At 42.9% G+C, this 22,600-nt stretch overlaps 2 protein-coding genes across 4 annotated transcripts; one reads left to right on the plus strand and one right to left on the minus strand.

Moving 5' to 3' along the window:
• The first annotated feature begins 114 nt into the window (after window positions 1-114).
• On the plus strand, window positions 115-14,436 carry med23 (mediator complex subunit 23). The gene is made up of 32 exons (XM_022234606.2): window positions 115-186; window positions 1,005-1,159; window positions 1,382-1,413; window positions 1,592-1,679; window positions 1,978-2,102; window positions 2,419-2,530; window positions 2,710-2,913; window positions 3,345-3,527; window positions 3,805-3,900; window positions 4,022-4,225; window positions 4,667-4,810; window positions 5,219-5,364; window positions 5,604-5,677; window positions 5,809-5,983; window positions 6,121-6,269; window positions 6,802-6,976; window positions 7,322-7,485; window positions 7,612-7,809; window positions 7,954-8,059; window positions 8,318-8,486; window positions 8,684-8,755; window positions 8,903-9,073; window positions 9,473-9,589; window positions 9,985-10,084; window positions 10,317-10,446; window positions 10,764-10,870; window positions 11,193-11,358; window positions 11,713-11,785; window positions 12,052-12,281; window positions 12,570-12,690; window positions 13,128-13,213; window positions 13,586-14,436. The coding sequence occupies exons 2-32, from the start codon at window positions 1,091-1,093 to the stop codon at window positions 13,731-13,733; spliced, it is 4,134 nt and encodes a 1,377-aa protein (XP_022090298.1). The 5' UTR covers window positions 115-186; window positions 1,005-1,090; the 3' UTR covers window positions 13,734-14,436.
• On the minus strand, window positions 14,150-22,537 carry LOC110979091 (uncharacterized). 3 transcript variants are annotated; one of them, XM_022234637.2, is made up of 9 exons: window positions 22,237-22,537; window positions 20,614-20,872; window positions 20,177-20,415; window positions 19,743-20,003; window positions 19,175-19,451; window positions 18,489-18,727; window positions 18,222-18,384; window positions 17,687-17,842; window positions 14,150-17,542 (listed from the first exon to the last, which is right to left on the minus strand). In XM_022234637.2, the coding sequence occupies exons 1-9, from the start codon at window positions 22,402-22,404 to the stop codon at window positions 17,484-17,486; spliced, it is 1,821 nt and encodes a 606-aa protein (XP_022090329.2). In that variant the 5' UTR covers window positions 22,405-22,537; the 3' UTR covers window positions 14,150-17,483. The 3 variants fall into 3 exon arrangements, with proteins under 3 accessions (XP_022090329.2, XP_022090320.2, XP_022090310.2); XM_022234628.2 differs by having other exon boundaries at window positions 18,195-18,384; window positions 20,626-20,872; window positions 22,237-22,536; XM_022234618.2 differs by having other exon boundaries at window positions 18,195-18,384; window positions 22,237-22,536.
• Window positions 22,538-22,600: the final 63 nt, after the last annotated feature.

Below are 22,600 nucleotides of genomic sequence, written 5' to 3' on the forward strand. Positions count from 1 at the left end.
TGTCCTCCCCTCTCCAAAAAGTTTTCAAATCAGATATTCATACTAACAGCGTAACGCCCTACAAATTAGACCACGCCCCTACCTGAGTGAACATCTTATCACATTATCGCAGAGCGTCAAAGGAGGGCGCTCTCCACATGTCGATAAACAATACAATGTGGATGTGTTGATGGAGGCATGATCGAGGTAGGTTGGGAAACAAATTTTCAGGACAAAATGGCTTTGTTACGAATCTGATTCTAAATTCAGGTAAAGTTTTGACCTGTACGGGGATGAGTGGCCCCGATCTTGTGCAGAGGGGCAAGTAAGCCGTTGTCTTCGTCCCCGTTCACGCGTCACTCACTCACGCGTCTCGTCATGGTCATTGCGGGACACGGGACCGGTTCTGTTACGACGAATCATGCGTGTATGACGGTAGGACTAGGTCTTACGTAGGCCTAGTGCTTTTTGGTTGCCGTACATGAATGCAATCGTGATTTAATGCAGTGCTTATGCATCACTATCACTGAATGTCATCGTTTATCAGAGGAACAAGACGGATGATACAAGTTGGCCTTCTTTCTAGAGTAGACTCAAATGTCAGTGTCCAAAATATATATTTGTATGGATGCATTTATGATTGGCAAGAGGGGGCCAGCAATAACCCCAATATAGCCACCGAACAAGATGAGCGATGTAACTTTCGTGAGTCTAAATTCATTTTAAGAATATTTGTTGGGTGCATTCGGCCGATCTACACGATCGCTCTGATTTATTGGTTAGTTCTGCAAGAAATCTCTGACTTAAACTTCCCTTTATCAGTTATGTCAGTTGTTTATGTCACAATCTCTCACAGTGGTGAATTAGAAAAGGCAGTTGGCTGATGGTGGAATTATTGACAATTGTGCAGTAAGATTGTAATAAATGTATTGACCATATGTTTCCCCATGGGCCTAGCCCAATTTCATTTTGTCCAAAGTTGACCTTCTTATTTCCAATTCATGGCCTCGTTGTTTCACCCCTAGATATAAATGTGAATGCCCGTACATTGAATGTGATGTGAGACCCTTATCTGTGGTGCCTCTGCATCCGAGATCGGAGTGTCAGGTCAATGTCCTGTACAATAATGACCACCTCAACCTTGGAGAATCAAGTGCAGGAGATCCTCAACGATGCTTTGGTAAGATAATGTTCAATTGGCAAAATTAATCATTTGGTGGTGTCTAGTGGAAGTATGTACATGTTTTGTTTCGCTAATCGCTTGATCGATTGTTTGCCACATTTGTAATTTATTTTTGTCAAGTTTTCTAACCTTCAATGATCTGACAAACTGAAGAACATACCTGCTGCACAATTAACATGTGGATATGTACACTTACCTGGTTATTTTCTTCATTTTCAGAGAACCACATCAATTGAAGAAGCTTTCTGTGGGTAAGACAGATTTTGATTTCTAAGTATTTTTGATCGGAAAACAATCAAGAAAAAATTCTTGTTTTCCTTGCAAGCTTATCGCACAAATGCATTTCACATCTGATGACAAAAAGACTTCAAACGAAACACTGTGTATTCATTAACGCTTGTCTTCTTGTCTCCGACTGTTGTTTTCAAGTTTTATCCTGCATTCCCCGGAGGATGACCGGAATAAAGTCCTTTGCTGCATTGATTCCTTCAATCGCTTCTGGAAGTCCCTGCCCTCGGTAAGGTCAACATGAATACATCCTCATCCAGTAGTCTAGGTTTTGTTTGTTTTCCAAAATGCTTGCATCTGCAAGCCATTGTTTTACCTAAATGTGGATCCATTTGGAAAGAGCCAAAAATCTAAGCAACGCCTGAGAAATTTGGCTTGGAGCACTTTCTCTGGAGGCAGCATGGGTTATGCGGTGTTGGTGTTTTTGAAGAGCCTAGAAGCCTCACTTTGACAGAGTGTCTCAGTATTTGAGAACCTCTTTAAGATGTTTTTGGAATATACTTTGCTACAATTCTCTCGTGTTGCAGGAATCGCACGAGCATGTCTTGGAGTCTTACGTCGCCTACCTTCACCGTCAGAAGTCTTACCAGAGGATTAAGCTTCTGTGTGACATGCTGCTGATGGCAGCGGAGAAGGTTGGCATCCCAGCCAGGTCAGTGCGAAATTTTAACCTCACCTCTAAAGCTTAGAGTCAACCTCATACGCGATCCTCATAGTCGTACAGGTGCTGTGCGTTAACTGGTTGAGAGAATGTCCGGTAACATTGAACATCTCTCCAACCTCGTACCTCACACAGAGTGTGTTTGCTGAAGATAGATCACATCTTTTGACAAGAATACCTCCTTCCTCAACCGTGAAGCTCATATGAAAGCACACTGTGTTCTAAAGATCTGAGTACTTAACGAGATGGGAAGTAACTGGCATCTCATCTTCATACCATATCCACACCTGTTCGTCTGTCTCCTTAGATCTCTCTGCGAGGCTCTCTTATCCTCCCCGAGTCTGGACTACAAGTCCTCGGAGCTGTGGTGTAAGACGTTTCAGATGGTGGACAGAATCATCGGCAACGTAGACTACAAGGTATGACACGTGATGTAAACCTTGCAGTTTGGTTCATGACATGGGTTGAAATCCTGGCTTGGCTGAGAAGTCCATCAAGTTTGTAGTTTCCATCAGGGGGCTTCATAGAGTATTTATTCGAAGATTTCTGTCTGCTGATTTGTCTCTTAATAAACAATTTTTTTTTTCTTTGGGTACAGGGATGTCGGGACCTTCTCAAGGTCATCTTGGAGAAGATTGAGCTCATCCCGATCTCTGTCAACGTCTCTGCCAGCAAGCAGCTGGATGCAGCGGTCAGAGTCCTGGCCAAGATCCTAGACAGGAATACCTGTCTTCTCCCCAGCTACTTCGCAGTCAATGAACTCAAGAAACTGTTCCCAGACGACAAGCCAAACACTCACTGGGTAAAATGATAACCTCTGGATCTCTCTTTTGGCCTCCCATAGCTAGGAGAATTGCATCTTTCCCAACAGCGACACTTTGTTACACACAAATATATTGAAAGCACTTATTGGGCTGGAAGGGTTTTTGTTCTTCCCAAACTGTCCCATTGAGAGGAGGGCCTATTCCCTTTTGGGAAGAATTGTATTCTCAACTAGGACTGCACCCATCTTAGCATACATTCCCATTCAGGAATACATTCCCATTTGTGTAGACATTCCAATTTAGGAAAACTTGTTGCTGCAGACTCTTTCAAAGTATGGAGACATCAACGGGCATCACAAAGATAGGTTTTTTCAGATTGTTCCCACTGGATGAAGCTTTTGAAGACAAGGTGGCAGTCTGCAAACAATGTTATTGCATGTCCTTTCTCTGTTTTTAATTTTTTTTCCAGGCGGTCGGAGAGCTAGTGACCAACTTCATTGATACGTTCCGGCCTACTGCCCGCATGGTGTCCATCACGGGCCGGCCCAGCCTGCTTCCCGTCGTTGGTCACTTCAACGCCACTCACAACTCCTGGAAGCTGGACCCCGTCACGCTCATGTTTCCCTTGAAGGGATTGCTGCCCTATGACAAGGTACCAGACTACCCTGAAACCTCTTTCCAACAAACACCTGCAAAAGTTACACCACAAAGTAAGATAACGACTGCATCAGAGTGTAATTCAAGTTAAGCTATGACAGCTGGCCAGTCTGCTTACCTGTGATTGTCCAAAAATCTCTACAGCGATGCACACCTATCGGTACAAGGCATTAAGAGCCTACACCTATGTGCTTTATATAGTTTCAACAAGGCAGAGATCAACTCGTCACCTGTTGTAATCAAAGATCTTTCTGTCTTATTTCTTTCCACAGGAGCAGACACAGCGACAGACCAACTTGCTGCGCTACGTCCTTGAGCAGCCTTATTCGCGGGACATGGTGCGAACCATACTAGGACTCAACATTCAGGTGAGTGAGGCTCTTGCAAATTACCACCCGTCTCTCTGAGTACACGAGGAAAAGTTGGCAGTTTCCCGTTTACTGTTCACTAATTATCGTGGCATTTTTCCCTTGTGTAATGCTGTTCAAGCAAAAGCAGCGATGTCTGGTCCTGGAGGAGATGCTGGTGGACCTGGTGTCCGTCGCCATGGAGCGCACAGAGCAGACGGAGGGGACCATCGAGCTGGGCAGCCCCACGGACGCGCTGTGGCAACACCTGTCCAGCCAGCTCATCTTCTTTGTGCTCTTCAACTTTGCCAGCTTCCCCCACATGGTCATGTCACTCAACAAAAAGGTAACGTAAAATCAACCAGTTTTTGCAGAGCCAGATCCACATTAATTTGGCAACAGTAAAGTGGAGATTTACCCTTTTTTGTCTCAGATACTTCCAGAAAAAAAGTAACATTCATCAAAGAAGAAAACCCTTTTTTGGGTAGATCCCTTTTTTGGACAGTTGTCGTAATCTGTATCATGTCTATTTGGCAGGAGTCATTTTCTTACCAGACTGATAGTTTGTGATTGCATTCAGAATTTGGTTTTCGGAGTAACGTTATATCAAACTGTACCACTGCAAAAATATAATATTTTCTAACTTGTGAATAATCTCATTCACCATCTGAAAGCATCCTTGCTTGCACGCGTTGTGTAAGTATAGGACTTCAAATATTGCAGCATGATACTGTTCCTTTTTGTGCATCGATTTGACTTTCGTCCCTGAATTGTCTGCTCGTAACAGCTGAGCAATCGCAGCCTTACCAAGGGACGAGACCATCTGAGTTGGGTCTTGCTTCAGTACATCTCGGGTAGCATCAAGAAGAATCCGCTCAGCGACTTCTTCCCCATCTTGAAGCTGTTTGACATCTTCTTCCCTGAGAAAGAGGTGCGGAGATGTTCTTCAGGGTCTAGATTTGTTGTAACTATAGCATTGAGAATGTTGGCACATTTGACAGTCTCAAGAGTGTCTAATTATAGTTGTTATAATGCCGCTAAGCAGTGACCCTGCTTCGATTACCAGTGCGCCACACAGATTCAGTTTTCATCTAAGCATCATCTCATGGATGTCACACGGCTCTTAAGCTTCTTTTTACACAGAAAATAGATTACTGGCTAAAAGATTCTGCAATATATAAAAATTATTACATTGGCTGGTATTTGGTTTACCAGCAACCCCACAAATATTGCTAAAAAAACTTTCCTGGGCCCCTGTCCCAAAATGTTGCTTCAGGTAAAATCTCACCTCTGGTTCTCTTCCAAGGTCTCATTTTTTTCCCCCTTCTGTTTCTCTCAGCCTCTGCCCGTACCAGACGTCAGCCACCCCCAGTGCACCCACCGACTGGCCATGGCCTGCATCTGGATCCATCTGAGCCGCAAGGCACAGAGTGACAAGGTCTCTCTGCAGAGGCCTGCCCCGCCCTCACTCAAGCTGCACCTGGAGTGAGTACTCGCTGCGTCCGGTGGACCTGAGATTTATAAAATGGGAGCACGTCGTTGATTGCCAGTCAGTGTGAATCAGTCAAGAATATGTCCTGCTTGACAGTACTTGTACAAATAGTGTGTGAGAAAAAAGTCATTGATTCATTGCGCTGGTTGGACATCCAGATCTCATGCCTACTACTTAACCACTCATCTTAACCACTAAATCTCTCTATCATGCTGTGCTTTTTCCTTTGTAGATTTTTGCAACAGAGCTACAACTGTTCCAATCTTCCTTTGACAGACTACAGGATAGCTATGCTGTGCAACGCCTGTAAGTATCCATGCCATAATCCCACTAGAAGTAAAAGACCAGCTTGTTGACTGCTCTCGGAAAGTTTCACCGAGTAGAAAATGCTATCAGCATGTTCTCAAATTGCTTTATTTGTCCACATTACTAAACAGACAGCACGAGCACCGACATGTTCTCCTGGCCAATGGGCGTCTTGGTCGACAGCATCTACAGCTCTGGCCAGACGACCGTCCCCATGCCTGGCCCCAACATTTGCGTGGCGTCTGGTCCTACTACTCCCCTTTCTATGAGTCTGCTGGATTCGCTCACTGTCCACGCCAAAATGAGGTAAGGATGACAGTGCGGTTGTTGAGTTGTAAAGTTTTCTATATAAAACATCGGATCAATAAACACAGATCAATGAGACAGACATTTCTTCGGCATAAACCTGAACACTTCTCTTCTTTTGGTTGGTTACTTTAAAGTTTAATACATCACATAGTTGGCAAGAACATCATCCCTGCCATTCACCACAAGCAGTCGTCCATTGCTCTGTCGCCAGCTCTGATTGAGACTTACAGTCGTTTGCTGGTCTACATGGAGATTGAGTCACTAGGAATCAAGGGATTTATCAGTAAGTGACATCCCTCCTTAAACCCATGCCTGAACACCCCTCTACAAAACTTGTCTCCCAAATCTGATACAGTACCATCGGCGCAACTGTTCATCAACTTGGCCTTCCAAAAAATCTTTAAAGTTTCCACATACTGGAAAAAAAAAGGTGCAGCCCCGAGTGACCTGAGTGGCCAATTCAAATTTAGAATATCAAATGGGATAATTTCCCAACAGGAAGACATTCCAAGGTCTCCGAGAATTATCAATGAATAACTTTAGCCGATTGCATAGACCACCAGAATCTGCGACAGTCTTCCACGGTTGATCTGATGCACTCCAACAAGAGCCCAAGACAGTAACCACACTCTGAGGAGTGCCCCCTCATATCAACTTGATGACCTGCCCAACTCACTTCATTTCAGAACTTCCTCTGACAAGTGTACCTTCCAGCACACACTGGATGGTATCTTTGCCCATAAAGACAGTCAGAAAGTAAGCTTTAAAGAAATAAGAACTGCCATTATCTCCCCCAAATCATCCTCTCAAATCAGCCAAGGTCCTGCCGACGGTGTGCGAGGCCAGCGCCTGGGGTATGCTCCACACTCTCCTGGAGTTGTTTAGCTTCAGACTCCAGCACATCCAGCCCCAGTACATTGTACAGCTGCTCTGTAATCTCCACTCTCTCAGCAAGATCCCGCTGGCCAATCAGAATCAGCTTTACCAATGGTAAGGGTCAAAGGTCACCATCCAGTACCGAAGCCCGGTGTTGGCAAGGCACTTTTGGCAAGTATGCGTTAACCAATCGGAATTGCATATAACCATAGCTAAGGTCAAAGGTTGGTGTTCAGCAACAGCTTCGCATGAAGTGGGTAGTATTTAGTTGGTCCGAGGGGACCATTTTTCCTTGTGGTAAAGGTCAAAGGTCAGTGTTCACAGAAAAGAGATACTTCAAGGGGTTGGGTCATGTCAGAGTCTATGTTGCCGTAGACTCTAGCTTTATTAGCTATGCACTACTGACGAGATGAAAAACATGAAAATAGGAAACATCTCCAAGTTTTTCTTATCCCACAGCATTGAGAGTACAGCCTTGCGCATCATCACTGGCTTGGGTAGTGCCGACGTCCAACCTCAACTGTCCCGCTTCCTAAACGAGCCCAACAACCTATTGTCTGCTGACTCAGAGGAGCTGAACCGAGCGCTGGTGCTCACGTTAGCAAGGGCCATGCATGTCACCGGTGAGCGCTAGACCATTCACTGTACACCTAGCATCTTCTGTATGTAGGAGCCAGATCAGCCTGCAAAAAATTGCCGTGCCGTCCAATGTTGTTAATCATGATCCTTTTTTTGTGCGAAATCTTAAGGATCAGAGACGTTGTCCGGTTCCTGGTGTAAGGATATTCTTGCCACCCTGTTTGCCAACACCCCTCACAACTGGGCTTCACACACCCTCAAGTGCTTCCCGACCGCCCTGCAGGAGTTCTTCGAGGCAAACCCCGCCCCTCAGGAGGACCGCTCCCTGCTCAAGAAGATTGTAGAGGAAGAGCATCGCAAGTGGAAAGGTAATCTCCACAGATGGACAAACTTTCACAACTTTCCGATGAGGACAGTCTGGAATGAAGATAATATCCGAATGCTCCACAGTGTAGAACTGTTTTTGATCGATTGTGTATTTCGTTTTCGTCTTTCATTCTTTTGACGTATAGCCATGACCAACGAAGCTGAGATCCTGAATCGGTTTGCGGTGCAGGGTACCCAGCCCGGAGGGTCGACCCGGGGACCTAGCCAAGGCAATCAGCATCTGTTTCTGTGGTAAGATGGACCAGTAAATATGGTATCACTTGCAAAGTTGGGAGGATCGTCAGGAAAAAGACTTGCTGAGAAGAGTGAAACCAGCTCTGTAACAGGCTTTCAGAGCTGTTGCTAAGTCTTTTGTCAGCAAATGTCAATTTATTTGTGACCAGTGAAGTTCTCGTAATATCCGTTGTTCTAGATGGGAGATTTCGGTGTGACCAGAGTTACGTTCTCGCCGAGGATTTTCTTTTATTTTTTTATTTTACCTCTTGTCAGCTTGATCTGGAAGATGCTTCTGGAGAATGAGCCTAACCACATCAATCCCGTCGCTGTTAAGGTCATCGAGCGCATTGGCCCGAGGGCGCTCTCCAGCCACATCCGGACCTTCGCAGATTTCCTGGTGTTTGAGTTCTCAACCTCAGCTGGCGGCCAACACGTCAACAAGGTCAGCAATGAAAATTTGATTTCCCCTCTCGTGGAACCAAAAATCTCTTTCATCTTTGTGAAGTATTTAAGTTAACATCTTGGAACTTGTGCACGCATCAGCTAATGAAAACCCATCAGCTAAGATCATAAAATACAGTTGGTGGATACCTTGTTGACATTGTGATATACTCTGTTGACTTGCTGATCAATCCACAGTGTGTTGAGACATTGAATGACATGGTGTGGAAGCTCAACATTGTCAGCTTGGACAGACTCATACTTAACTTGGTAAGAAGCACCATTTTGTTCTTTGCGTCACTTCACTTCTAGCCCTGATTATATCTAAATATTTAACACGGAAGCTCTGCTAAGACCACTTTTTAAAAGTTGACAGATGAAGGCAAGCATCTTGTGTTTTTCCTTTGTCTCTGTCAGGCGCTTCGTAACCACGAGGGAAGCGAGGCTCAGGTTTGCTTCTTCATCATTCAGCTGCTCCTCCTCAAACCTGTCGAGTTCCGTAACCGCGTTAATGACTTCATCAAGGAGAACTCGCCGGAGCACTGGCTGCAGTCGGACTGGCACACCAAGCACATGAATTACCACAGGGTGGGTACCCGTCTATCCGCTGCCTATCTATCGCCATTCAGTTAACATGAGAGTGATAGTATGGTGTCAAGAAACCTTGTCAGGAACCCCGAAGCCACCAGTCTGATCATACTGCAAAACTCACCCTACAGCCCGGGCCAAATGATTTTTATTGGCGAGCCTTTGGCTTACAGCTTGGATCGACCAATATGGGCAATGCACAGTAGTGCGCCACCAAGAGTCTACAACACGTTGGCCAATCACAACGCATGAAATTTGTTGTCCCTTTCTGGGTCAACAGATTTCGAGCATTGTGATTGGCCAACGCGTTGCAAACTCTTGGTGGCGCACTATTGTGAATCGCCCGTATTAAACGAATCAAGAAGGCTGAACGTTCAATTTCTCATTTGCGATCTACAGAAGTATCCCGAGATGTATTACTACGAAGGCATGCTGGAACTTACTGGTGCGACCATGAGCTCACCTTGCCAGAATCTGCCAGTCTACTTCAGCAATGTATGCCTCCGTTTTATACCGGTAAGAACCGGTTTGGTCCAGTCGAATCTGGTTTGTTATTCGGTAATGCCAGTCTGTCTTTAGTTGGAGGTAGTGAAGCAGTTTACTCCAGTGTCTGTCCTGGGTTGAAGTGCACCCTCACTGGCAAAAACAGAGACTGGCTTGTGGGAAGTTTTTCAACCTGCAAAGATTTGTCGAGCATGCTCAGTGTGTTCTGTGCCAAATATGCTTTAATTTGCGTGGGCTCGTGATACATTCTCACCAGTGGACAGTCGTTGCTATGCCGATTGATTCCTTCATTTACTCCTGTTTGAAGCAGATAATCTAGTTCATGGTGGTTTTCAGTGATTTCATTTATCTTTTCAAATCATTCTATTCCATAGGATGACATCTATATCACATTTCTTCCTCTCTAGGTGTTTGACATCCTCATCCATCGTTTCCTCGAGCTGCCTCCCTCCTCCAAATCCTTGGAGGTTCTCCTAGATCACCTGGGAGGACTCTACAAATTCCATGGTGAGGATCCACACCCATGTCAACTGAAGAGACTGAAAGCAGCTTGCTGGGCGCAGCGAAGACACAAAGTACCATGCTGCTCCTAATAGTAAATTGCTTGCAATGTGAAGTCATTCCACAGCAACATTAGCAGCTCGGGAGGCCAGCAACATACGACGGCGCTTCTAGTTCATAGAACGTTAGAACATAGGATCCGAATTACCATACATGTCTTGTTCCTGCCTTCTTGCAGATCATCCTGTCACGTACCTTTTCAACACGCTCCACTACTACGAGAAGAAGTTGCGAGACCGCCCTCTGTTGAAGCGCAAACTCGTTGGCGCGATCATCTTGGCCCAGAAGTCAGTCAAGCCAGCTGGATGGTATGACAAAGTGCATTGTCGTTTTTTTATGTCTGACGTTCAGATATAAATACCCAGAGTTTCATAAAGAGTGTCGTATTCTTTTATAGCAGTGTATTTCTTTACAGCAAGTATTGTTAATTTTGTGAAATACACGTCTGTATTTGAATTTTCCTAATGAATATTACTGCCAAAGATATATTTCAATGCATGCATGAAATATTCATTTATTCCATGAATAATTGCATACCAGTTATTTGAACAGATGACTGATTCCTTGATAGTTTGAAGTCGAGAAATAATTGAATATTCATGAGACTGTTTCTTGTCCCCCTCAGGTGCTTGACTCCTCAGTACCTGGAGTACATCAATAAACCAGGTGAAGAAGTGACATGGGAACCCGACCATGATTACTACTGCAAGCTGATTGGCCGATTGGTGGACAATATCCTTTCATTTACATAATAGTTGTGCGATACCTGGCTTCGTGCCAATTTATGTCAGGCCAGATGTAAGCATTTAATAGATATGATAAGTATAGAAAAATATCAGCGAGTTCTGTCGAGGTTAGTATATAAAAACTCATTAGGTGATTTGATTGATGGCCACCGATACTCACTGTCTGACAATCAGAGCAGAATGCCCCTTGGAGAGGGAGAGCCGTCGTCAAAGTATGCCATGTGCCTACAAGACCAATTGTTACACAAATTAGATCAAACCAGATGACCTCGTTCCAGGGCTCCTTGACTCACCTTTTCCCCCAGCACCTGTCTCCGGCAAGACCCAGCCCTTGTTCCAGAACATGGACTGGCGCTTCAACGAGTTCCCCAACCTGGCGGCCCATGCCCTTCACGTGACCTGCGTGGAACTGATGGCGTTACCCGGTCAAGGGAAGCAAGTCGGGAATGCCCTGCTAGAAGTCATCTTCAAGAAGTGGGGAAACACTTTGCTTCAGCCAGCCTTTAATTTTTGTCAAACTTCTCACTGTATTGGTGAAAAATTATTTCAATAAAATAGCATAATACAAAATTCAAGACTGCATGAATAAAACACTGATTTAATGGATTAGTTCTTGATTAGCAGAAAAACAAGATACATGTTTGTAAGTAATCCAAGAGATCTGTGTTTTCCGGATCAACTTTTTTGGTCATGGACACTTCAAGAAAAATTCCAAAATAAAAAGAAGAGCGTATAGAGAAGTTTATAGGGCTGGGTTCCCCGACCTATCAGTGGTTTTGTCTTCGGACCATTTTTACTCCAGTTTTCTTTTCTTTTCCTCGTTTGTAGCCCTTCTAGTGTCCCCAGAGATGATGTCATGGCTTGGATTAACACCATTGCTCTGGTGTTGACCTCTCTACCTGTAAGTGAGTTTCTTCCAGAATTCAAAATTCTGGTTTAAGCTTGACAATAATGAATCACAATCAGTTTCCATTTCGTCTTGCAATTTTTCAAGCGTTGCCTGAAGTACCGTTTACAAGAAAAATAGTGAAGAAATTGAAGTCAACTTTACCATAACATGCTTGCTAACGCAAGGACATGTTTGAAACAAAGTGTACACTTCAAACATACGACTCCAACAGAAGTAGGTCAGTTAATGTTTTTTTTTATGTCTGTCCCATTGGCAAGTCTTGCTATTGTGACGTGATTCAAGACCGCATCGTGGAAGTTCTCAGCAGCGACCTGCTGCTCAGCAAGAGTGTCACGCCGGGCGCTGGCATTCTGAACATTGCCTTTGCCGTCTTTGACTTCCGCGGCACCCACTCGTCGCACACCGAAATGATATGTGCCTACGTGCTGGCCATGACGCACGCAGTCTGGCACCATTCCAACATCGGGCAGCTGACACCATTGCAACAGTAAGTCTTGAATGTGGATGAAACTTCTAGACTGTAAATTTTGGGCTACATGCGGCGAGTTCGATAGTTAAAACTGACATTGTGATATTTTTGACATAAAAGACGAGGAAATCCAGGAATGTTTTAAATCCCTCTGAGAAATGTCCCAAGAAATACAGCGAGACCGTACAATACCTTTTTCATGAACAGGGTCTGAAAAAAAATAAAGTGGTGCTTTGAGATTTTAAATGAATGTTTGATACTGTGGATGCAATATGCATTCATGTGTTTTCTTTTTTTTTCAATTAGGTTTATTCGGGATCAGGTCAAACCAATAGTGAAAACTGAAGAGCAGTATTTGTTTGTTTGTCACTTGGTGGGCCCTTTCCTCCAGAGATTTCACGAGGAGCGGACACGACTGCTGTTTGAGGTTTGTAAAAGGACTTTTATTAGTCTAGCTATTGAGACCATTAAACTGAATCCACTGTCAGCGTTTACCAAATACATGTATTCAGTTAATCAAATTGAAGCTCAAACACAACCTTTTTGCTGGTGAAAAAAAAAACAGGTAGAAAATAGGTGAATAAAATTGAGGAAGAAATTCTTTCCTCAAGAGATCCAAACCTCCAACTCATGACTGACTCATGACAACTCATTGATCTGATATCCTTTTATTTTGTTTTTGCTCATGAGTTGCATGGAGAGTACCAGATATTGGCTTCATTTACCAGTGACCTCATAGACTTGCGGTATTTCTCTCCAACTGCAAAGTGTTCATTCTTAACACTTATGATGCCATAATTTTAATCAGGTGTGAATGTTGACTTTCATGGACTAGTCTGGTTCCCCGTCTCATTCCGTTTGCAGATTACCAAGAATCTGTATGACATGCTACTGGTGGTGGATCAGCATTGCAACCAGATCATACACATGGATGTCATCTGCGACTTCCTGTATCCTTTTTGAGTCGAGAAATGCACTCTTGAACTCTTGATCAGATCAAGCTGTCATTTTTGATGTAAAACTTCCGAGTTAAGCCAGGAGTTGGGTGTATCTTTCTGAATTATAATCAGCTTCATTGCCACAAAAGGTTCATCGATGTATGGTCGAGGTCTGACTCAGAGGGTCGATTGCAACTTTGCTGTCGTTTAGCAAAAAAAAGGATTGATAGTTTGGAAGTTTGAAAAAGTGGTTTTTTATTTACAATAAAAGCACCACAAGTGTAAGTGATTTGCCAAAAATTGATAAGCCACGAAAAACGTTGGTGAAAAATATATTTGCAGGGTATAAATGAATATCATGGTTCGTTAACTCCTCACTGCCAGCTACCACATCAAGTACATGTTTGCCGGCGACGGTATCAAGGCAGACACTGACCGCGTCATCAAGAGTTTACGACCGGCGTGGCAACTGAGGCTGCGCTTCATCAGCCGTGGGGTGGACCCCTCCGCGGTGCCTCAAGTGGCCAACTGAAGCCAGTGGCTGATTGCCAAGTGGGAAAGAACGTGAACAGGACCAGCAAGCTAAACAATGGATGTTCAGCAGAAATTGAAGCGCTGCATGTATTTGCTTTGCACTCACTGATGGGGGCACCCTATCACTCGCTCGGTTCGTCTGCTAGCGAGTTATCGCGGTCACGGTGGTCAATCTCTTGTCCTTTTTACGAGGAAATCAAGGCTAGCGCGACCACGACTGACTTTGGCTTTTTTTCCTATTACTCGGGATGTGAAATTGTGCATGACAAGTGCCATTTCACGCCATGTACTAGCAGTTTCTAAGATTCATATTATGAAGACATTTTAACAGAATTTATGCTGTTGAAGAACAGGTGACAGATCTCAGAAGCAGTAGGTCTAACACATCAGAAATAATTTGTACCAGAGCACATATTTTTCATTACATCATTATAAATTTATTTTCCCTCAACCTAGAAGCACAATTTTCAGGTGAACAAAAGGAAAAAATAAAGCTTTAAACTGATGTCCCTTTTTTCTTTTTGTTTAATGGAATACATGTGGAATTAGCTCAAAATCTTTCAAAAATATATGTTATGGCAACATTTCATTGACAATGATTATCGGTAAGCTTATGGAAGTAAAACCTGTTTCATTTTATTTAAATACCTTGCTTGTCAACTTAAATGTAGTGGATAAAATAAAAATTTCTTGCTACTTAAGTGGTATTTGCCAGCATTCTTGAATTGTTCCTACATTTTAATTGCTTCTTTCATGAAGCCAAATTCTAACCACACTCCATCCACAAGTACATGTATTACATACATAAGCACACAGCTATCAAAAGTGTCGAGCACAGTATCTGTAACTGAAAATTGTAACAAGCTGTGTGGAGGGCGAGTTGCTCATTCATTTTTTTTTCCAATCTGAACAATTTTTTTTCAATCATTTTATAACACATCAAGACTGTGGTCTCATTTGAGAGAAAAAAAAAACCAAAAAAAAAAAAAACAAGCTAATGCCCTGAACATACCAAGGCTTCAATTCACACAATGACCACTTATCAAATTAGTTTGACTTTTAAAAAGCGTACACGCATTAAAAGAGAAAATAGGCAAAGGACTCCTCAGCTTTCGTTTCCATTCCTCGCCTCAAAAGGCCTGGCACTAACTACATGACAGCAAAAACAAATTCACAGAAATAAGAACCGATGTCGTTAAGTGTTCACTGCCTGAAACACAACAAATCAGTTCTGTGACCTTCAAGCTCGTGCCTGCTTCTCTGAAAAAAAAAAAAGGGAACGTACGTACAATACATGAACTATCTTCATGTGACGAAGGCCAAACCATTCATGATTACATGACTCTGTAGCACTGCTCTTTGATCTTGGGAGAAAACAGAAAAAAGGAAATCAATGAAGGAGGACCGGTAAACACACATATACAATTCTGTAAAGTTGGTGGTAGTCTTTAATTTAAAGGTTTCTAAACTGTTTTATCTTGTGTCAACCACTTTTGTTACCTCATTTACAATTCTCACATTTTTAAGTCAGATAAAAAAAAAGTATCCATTATGTATAGTTTGCTCAAAGTAATACTTGGGTCGTTATTCCCTAATAATGCCAGTGCACTTCTCAAACAAGACATCTGCAAATAACTGCAAAAGTCTTCTCACAGTAATGCGAATTTGTATAAAAAAAAAAGTCTCAGTACACAGAAAAAAAAAAAAGGAAAAATTACAAATCCATAAAGCTGAAAAAATGTCTTCATATTTCTAATTAAAACAAATTACCACCCTTTTCCAATTTTAAAAGGACAAAAATGTCTTTACAAGAGAACAAGGCAAGAAAAATAAGAGCAAAAATTCAAAATTTATAGCAAATTTACGATTCCATCTGTTTTTCACTATTAAACACGGCCTATTAAAAAACATCATACATGTAGATAAACAATTCTGTCGCAATAAAGCATATGATGACATTTTTGAAAACATTTTTAGAAGAGAAGCTTAAAAGTTTCAAAGTTGATAAAGATGAGCAATACTATGTTGTTTTGACATGTATACAGGCAAGCTGCGGTATACAGGCAGACGTTATTGCAGTCAACATAATCTGAAGTTTGCCAGTCAGAACAATTGATCCTGTTCGCAGATGTTCACGGTGTCTAACAATTTCTGCCAGCACCTATCATTTCTTTTCACCTCCGGTATTCAAGACAACGCTCGCTCTTTTGTCAATAATACAAATTGACAATTTTTTTTCCTCCTGCTTTTCTCCAGAACAGCAAAATAATTTTACACGTGCCCAGCAGGGCCAACTGGCTACAACAGAATTCACATATACAATACTGCACACAACTCCAACAAACTTCACAAAGAATTTGTTCACAAACAACTGCAGTATCAAGCAGTACCACAAACTCTCCATAAAAAAAAAAATGGAATATTACGGCCAATTGTTTTTTTCCACTAAATTTACTTTTGCGATTTGTCATTTCTGGCCTTACATTTTCTTTGAAGTTTCACTTTCATTTCATGGTGAAAATATCACATACATAATGTAAACAATACAACAGCAGTTTTTTTATAACTCCATCAGCAGTTCTACGCGCTTAATTCTTAAAAAACAAAAAAAACGGAAACAAGTACATGGTTCGGCATTTGCCATCAATTGATCAAACCAATCCCTTATTAAATGATCCCACCAAAAACCTGAAAATACAAAAATAAAGATTTATTTCACCCCTTTTCTCCCTTCACAGCAACGAACATTTGGCAAAGACTGGATTCTCATTTCTCTTAGTTGATCGACAGGATCCTGGTATTCCATCTCCCAATGCACAAGTGTTTGGAGCGTCCAGTTGCAAAAATCCCACTTACACGTATCTGCGTTTCTTTTCAAGTCAATGCACGTCTTTCAGAAATCAACTTTTGAGTAACCTGAATATCCCCCCCCCCCCCGGTTAGTGGGAGGTTGTTTGACACATCTCTACTGCAAAGTCTACAACTTCTTTTTTTTGTCACGATTTCTGCACAAGATTGACAGTGGAATGTCTTCATGGGTTTGTCGGAAATATATTTTACACAAAATAACAAGTTTCTTTTTCATTCCCGATCGAATTTTCAAAGTCCAAAAAAAAAAGCACCATGGCTATTTACACTGACTGTACAAAAGGCATCGATGAGCTTATCAAATATATCGGTTTGCTTTCTCTGAGCTATATTTCTCTTCCGAAACCTTTTTGGAAGATGACAGGAAACCCTAACAAATCTAACATTCTGCATCCATCAACATTTCACAATTCAACCTATCAAAGGTTGTCTGCATCACAAGTAGGAGACAGACTCACCAGTCAGCCAATCAGGTGGATGATATTCGTTTCAGCATGTCTCCTGACATTTATCTCACCAATCACAAGGAAGCTCTCGTAGGGCATCAATCAGAAGGAGCCAATCAATTACTTTGTATTTTTGGTCATATTTGCTTACCAAACAAGCCTTTTTTCTACATCCACCCAAAAGAACAATAGCCAATTTATTGCTTTTGGGGTGCCAATCAGAAAAAATCACAGTCATTACGACCCGTCCCATCCAATCAAATTCTGTGAAACCTTTACACGAGACCCTTTGATGCAAATGACAATGTTACCTGAAACACAGTGTAACTTAGACCTCCACTTGCCGTGGTCAGCCAGCACCAATCAGGGGAATGATGGAGCTCACATGACTTGGATAGCTTAACAGAAACGCCCAATCAGCTTGCAGGGAGCCATCAGAGGTCCCGCCGTACCTTTTTGCGGACCTTCTTTGGTTTTGCTTCAACCCAATTATCTGTTGGGATTCAAAAGAAACAACTTAAAGCTCTCTGGTTTCCCGTTTTGCCACGTGTTCCATAAATGTTGACTTTGATGAGAGAGGAACAAAAGAAACTCTGAGACGTTTAAATTGGGACTTTGTAATTCATTTCCTTCTCACCGTTTTCTGGGACTTCAGGCACTGTTGCTTGTACTGGGGTTACCGGGGTCGGCTTGGGCGTTGGGGATCCTGACGGCAGTTTATCACTGCTTGTGTCGGGGGATTTGGCACTGGGAACTCCTTCGGCCTTCAAGAGCGGCAAGGAATGTGAAGATTCTGCACCGAAAGTATGGAGTGGAAACTCTGATTCACTTGGAAATGAGCAAAAATACACAAAGCATAGGGGAACCCCTGAACGAAAACCATTCCTGGATTCAAAACACCTCAGTATAACTACGTTTCAGTTACATGTAGTTGACCGTGATGTCTAGTGTCAACAATGATGTGAAAATTACAGGAAATAAATGCCCATCACAGCAGACTTTTTGACATTACCTGCACAGTTGCATATTCTATCAAAGTGAAAAGAACCCGATACTTTTCCTTCCAAATGTTAAATGATCCCTTCCTTGAACAACACGTGCGGTGTCATATGTATACGTCCCTGTGGGAATTCATGTCAACTCACCGCCATTAATCCCCTCCGATGACTTGCCTTTGTTTTCGTTCCCCTCTTTCCTTTTATTCTTCTTTCTGCTACTCTTACTGGTTTCACTGTCAACCTTGGGCTCAGTGGACTGAACCACTTCGCTTTTAGGGGAGGCTGACTGCTTTGAAGTCGGCTCCGGTGTCGGGGAAGTAGATTCTTTTTTCGGTTTCTGAAGCAAAGAAAGCAACAGACATTTAACTTGAAATGAGAAAATGATGGACGAGAGCAGAATGACAGTGGGTCCCCCCCCATGACCTCAAGTTAAGGCCCTACCTTCTTGGATTTACTCTTGGTACTGGCCACAGGGGAAGTACTTGACTGGGTTTGAGTGTCCTGGGGTGGTTTCTCGTCCTTAGTCTGCGGAGACTGTTTACCAGCCCCGGCTTTCTTGCCAGACTTGGCCGGGCTGCCTTCAGAGGACGACTTGGACTTGGCTGGGCTGGCGTCTGCACTGGATGGGGCTGAGTTGTTAACTTTCTGGCCGGACTTCTTTTCCTTGGACGGCTTGGCATCTGGTGATGAGAAAAGGAACAAAAAAAAATAGCCATCAAGCTTGATTTGCTTCAATTAAGATATTCTAAACCAACGTGGATAGCAAGACACACTGTCGGCTATTGAAGCTGGTGAAGTTGAGCAAGAGAAGGCATTAACAAAGAAAATGTGAATAAACAACAAACGGTTAGATAGCTGAAAAAAGGTAGTTAATAATTCAATTCATTCTATAACAAGAAAACAGTCAACGGCAGAAAACAGTCAACGGCAGTACGGTCCAGCTCGGGCAAATCTTACTGAGAATGTTTCCAGACTGTACATTTCTTTCAGTTACAGTCACCAGTATTTCCGTGGACCATGATAGGTCCCTTCATAAGTCCTTTTGCAAATTCAGCCACAAGACTATGAGATAGAAAAAACGGCTGTCCAGCATTTGGCACAGAATATGAGATTCACGTTATTCTTACCAGGTTTTATGGGACTCGTCTCCTCTGTTTTTGCTGTCTTCTTGTTCTTGGAGGGCGAAGACCCTTTCCCCTCTGGTTTCTTGGAGCCCTCTGGTGTTGGCGCAGTGGGGGCCTTTGAGGACTCTGCATCTGGCTTAGCCTTGGCTGGGGAGATCTTATCAGCAGATTTCTTGCCGGACTTCTTGGCTGGACTCTGCTGAGGGCTCGAAGGAGGAGGAGACTCCTGCTTGTTGTCAGCAGGTGGCGGCACCAGTTTAGGGGTGTCTTCCTGTGTGGTCTGTTTTTACAAATGAAAATGGTGGTTTGTCTTTTTCTCATTATAAATCTTTATATTAATTTGTGCAGAACTAAGAAGCAAGAATTTCTCAAATGCTTCAGGCAACCCGGCTTAACACAGTAAAAGGCTGCATTTCAGCTAATACATGAGAACAAGGATTATTTCTGATAAAATAAAAAGTTTATTCAATGAAATCTGTCAAAAAAGCTTCGTGTTTAAATCCATCTCAATGCTTTAGGAAAATCTTTGAATCACTATGGTTTTCTTTGATGCAACATTTTGACAACATACTTTCAACTTTTTGCGATTCCTACGAGACTTGCTGGGAGTGAAACCATCTTCGTCGGCTCCGGCATCCTTCTGATTGGTTGGGTCAGCATCTGCTGCGACCCCGTTGGTCAGGCTGGTGGACTCCGTGGTCTGATTGGCTGTTTCCTGCTGCTCCGATTGCCCCTTCTTCTTTCTCTTCTTGCCTTGATCAGGGGAGGGTTCTGGGATGGGGGCTGACCGGGTAGTTTGGACACTGGAAGCCTTGACTTGGTTCTCAACAACCTCATGTTCAAAACAAAATGAATTACAGGTAAATGAAGTTTTCAAAGACCACACGTATAACCAAACCCCATTTTCATGCACTCAAATTTTGTCACCTACCAATTTTTACCTGAAATGCACCTTTGGATTATACAGTACAACATGATTCATTCAAGGCCTGGGTTCCTAACTACCTTTTTTGGAGAGCCTTTGGGCTTTTGCGATATCTCCGTTTTCCGTTCCCCTTCCTCCTTCCCAACCCCCTCTCTCGGCCCCTTCTGGGACCCCTTCTGGTCATCCCTGGCTCCTCTGGGGGACTCCCTGGGGGACTTGCTGGCTGGCTTGGCCGGTGCTTCGCCATTCTTCACTGAGGCCTGCTTGTTCTGTTTCTTCTCTTTGCGCGATGTGCCAGTTACTGTGATCCAGGCCTCACCTGGTCAGGAAAGAGACAACTTACTTTAATTGGGCTCAAGTGAAAATGTCATGGGCATTGTGTGGTGTGCTTGTGAGAGCTTATACAAAGGTGAAATCATAACTTTTACGCTGTAATTTATATTTAATGGCTTTTTCATTTATCATATATTCACAGCCGAGCACAGCAAGGATTAACACTAAACAGAAATGAACACACCTTCATCTTTACCTCTACTGTCTTCATCCTCTTTGATGGCGGCCACTTTCTTGGGAGCTTCAACCCCCTTCTCAATGCTCCCTTCGCTGGCCTTATTCTTGACTGGCTTGTCCTTCTTGGGCGAGACTTTGGGAGGGGTTTCCTTGGCAGGCCCCTCTTCCACCCTGTGACCTTTGACCTGCTTGTCCTCACTAGGGCTGTCCAACAGCAGTTTGGCGTGGCCATTGGTGCTGGGCTTGGAATCTGACCCGGATAATTTCTGCAGACACAACAAAATCCTAAATGTGCACCTCACCAAAGCATCGCAAATAGACACAAACTTTCATTTCTGAACTTGAAAATTTTCATCGGTTACTGTATTTTGATATTTGACATCGGCACCCTGAGACCCACATTCTTAGCTTAACAGGCTTTAATGTGCAAAGGAAGGAGAGTCCGTTGGGGTTAAAATTCCTGCCCCTCAAAAGAGAAAAGTATTGCTGAGATACACCTCAGTTTGGAAGGACTGAGTCTGGTACAAGTCCCAGTATACATCAAAAGAAAATATCCAAAATGAGAGGAGAAAAAATTTTTTCAATAATTGATGCCCCCCAAAAAGTTAAAATACCCAACTATCACTCAAATAAATGTCCTCCATTGACTCATATAATTAGGATGCCTGTACTAAAGAATGAATGCTTACTATACATAAATATATTTCATCTACATTAAACTGGGCTGCCTATTAGGACTGAGTTACCAGGACTGCATGTAATACAATACTGCTTTCCTTAGTTTGGGAAGTGGCATATGTAGGTCAGCCTTCCGAAGAGACAACACGTCCAGAAGAGTCCAATCAAAACTTTTACTTTGAAAATACGTAGAAATTTTTCAGACCAGGCTCATAAGCTTAGGGTTTGTGCACAGGGTGTGAAGTGATGTCCATGTATGAAACTCTTTCCTAGCTTCTCAAATGATAAAAATCACACAAGGGTAGCTTATGATGTCAATAAGACCATGGAGGAATAAGAACACATTCCTCCATGATAAGACAGAGCTGAATCTCAAAATTAGTTCACTTTATGCAAAATAATCTCATGATATGTCATGATGTTGAAAATAAAATAACTAGTCATGCCCTTTTTTTATTATGGATAAATTATAAATGAAAATAAACATCCACTTTTACGACCATCATGTCCTTTAATTTGAGCCTCTTCTGAAATGTGCCAACTTCTTAGTTCTAAATCATTCGTGCGTAAAAGTGGCCTTCTGAAGGTCATAATTTGCTTGCAGACATCCACCATATGGTTCGTGAAAAATTATGCCACGACGCACCGCCATGCGAGACGCCCAGTCGCTAATCGGACAGCACGACGCGGTGTCAGCCCACATAACACATCGCACATGAACGACGAACATGTACCACTGCGTACCATGCCGCGGCCAACGAAAGACTAGTGTTAAATTCAACGTTATCACTGACGTAAACAAACTTAATTTTCAGCATTTATGGACGGCTTTAGTATTTAGCATCTGGAATGTAAGGTTCAGAAGGTTATTGGGCACACTGACTTAGCTAGCAAAGAATATTCCATCGTTTTAGACTTGTTTAGACAGCGAGATTTTTTGCATTTTACCAACCTTGACGCGCTTGCCACGTCTATTTCGCCTTTCGTTCTCATCTTCGAACATCGAACTTGGAGGTTGTGTCGGACTTCGGAAGCCAAAAGTGAAGACAAGAACGACGAAAACGACGACGACACAGACAGGAATGTAGACGAAAAGCGGCTGGATCTCGGTGCCTTCCATTTTTCAGTTTGCTGTCACCTAAACTGGGAGAGTTTGGCGTTCATTTGGTGGCGGAATTGCAACAAATGGCTCAAAAACAATCACAGCTGGCGATGTGAATTTCTAGCTCAAAACACATGTGACGTCAATGGATGAGGTCAAAGGCTGCATAGTATTTTCACTTGGTTCCCTCAACGCTATTTAAATTACACTTACA

The sequence above is a fragment of the Acanthaster planci genome, linkage group LG18, assembly GCF_054643075.1.
Source record: "Acanthaster planci isolate LZ-2023a linkage group LG18, COTS_SCS, whole genome shotgun sequence".
NCBI lineage: Eukaryota > Metazoa > Echinodermata > Asteroidea > Valvatida > Acanthasteridae > Acanthaster > Acanthaster planci.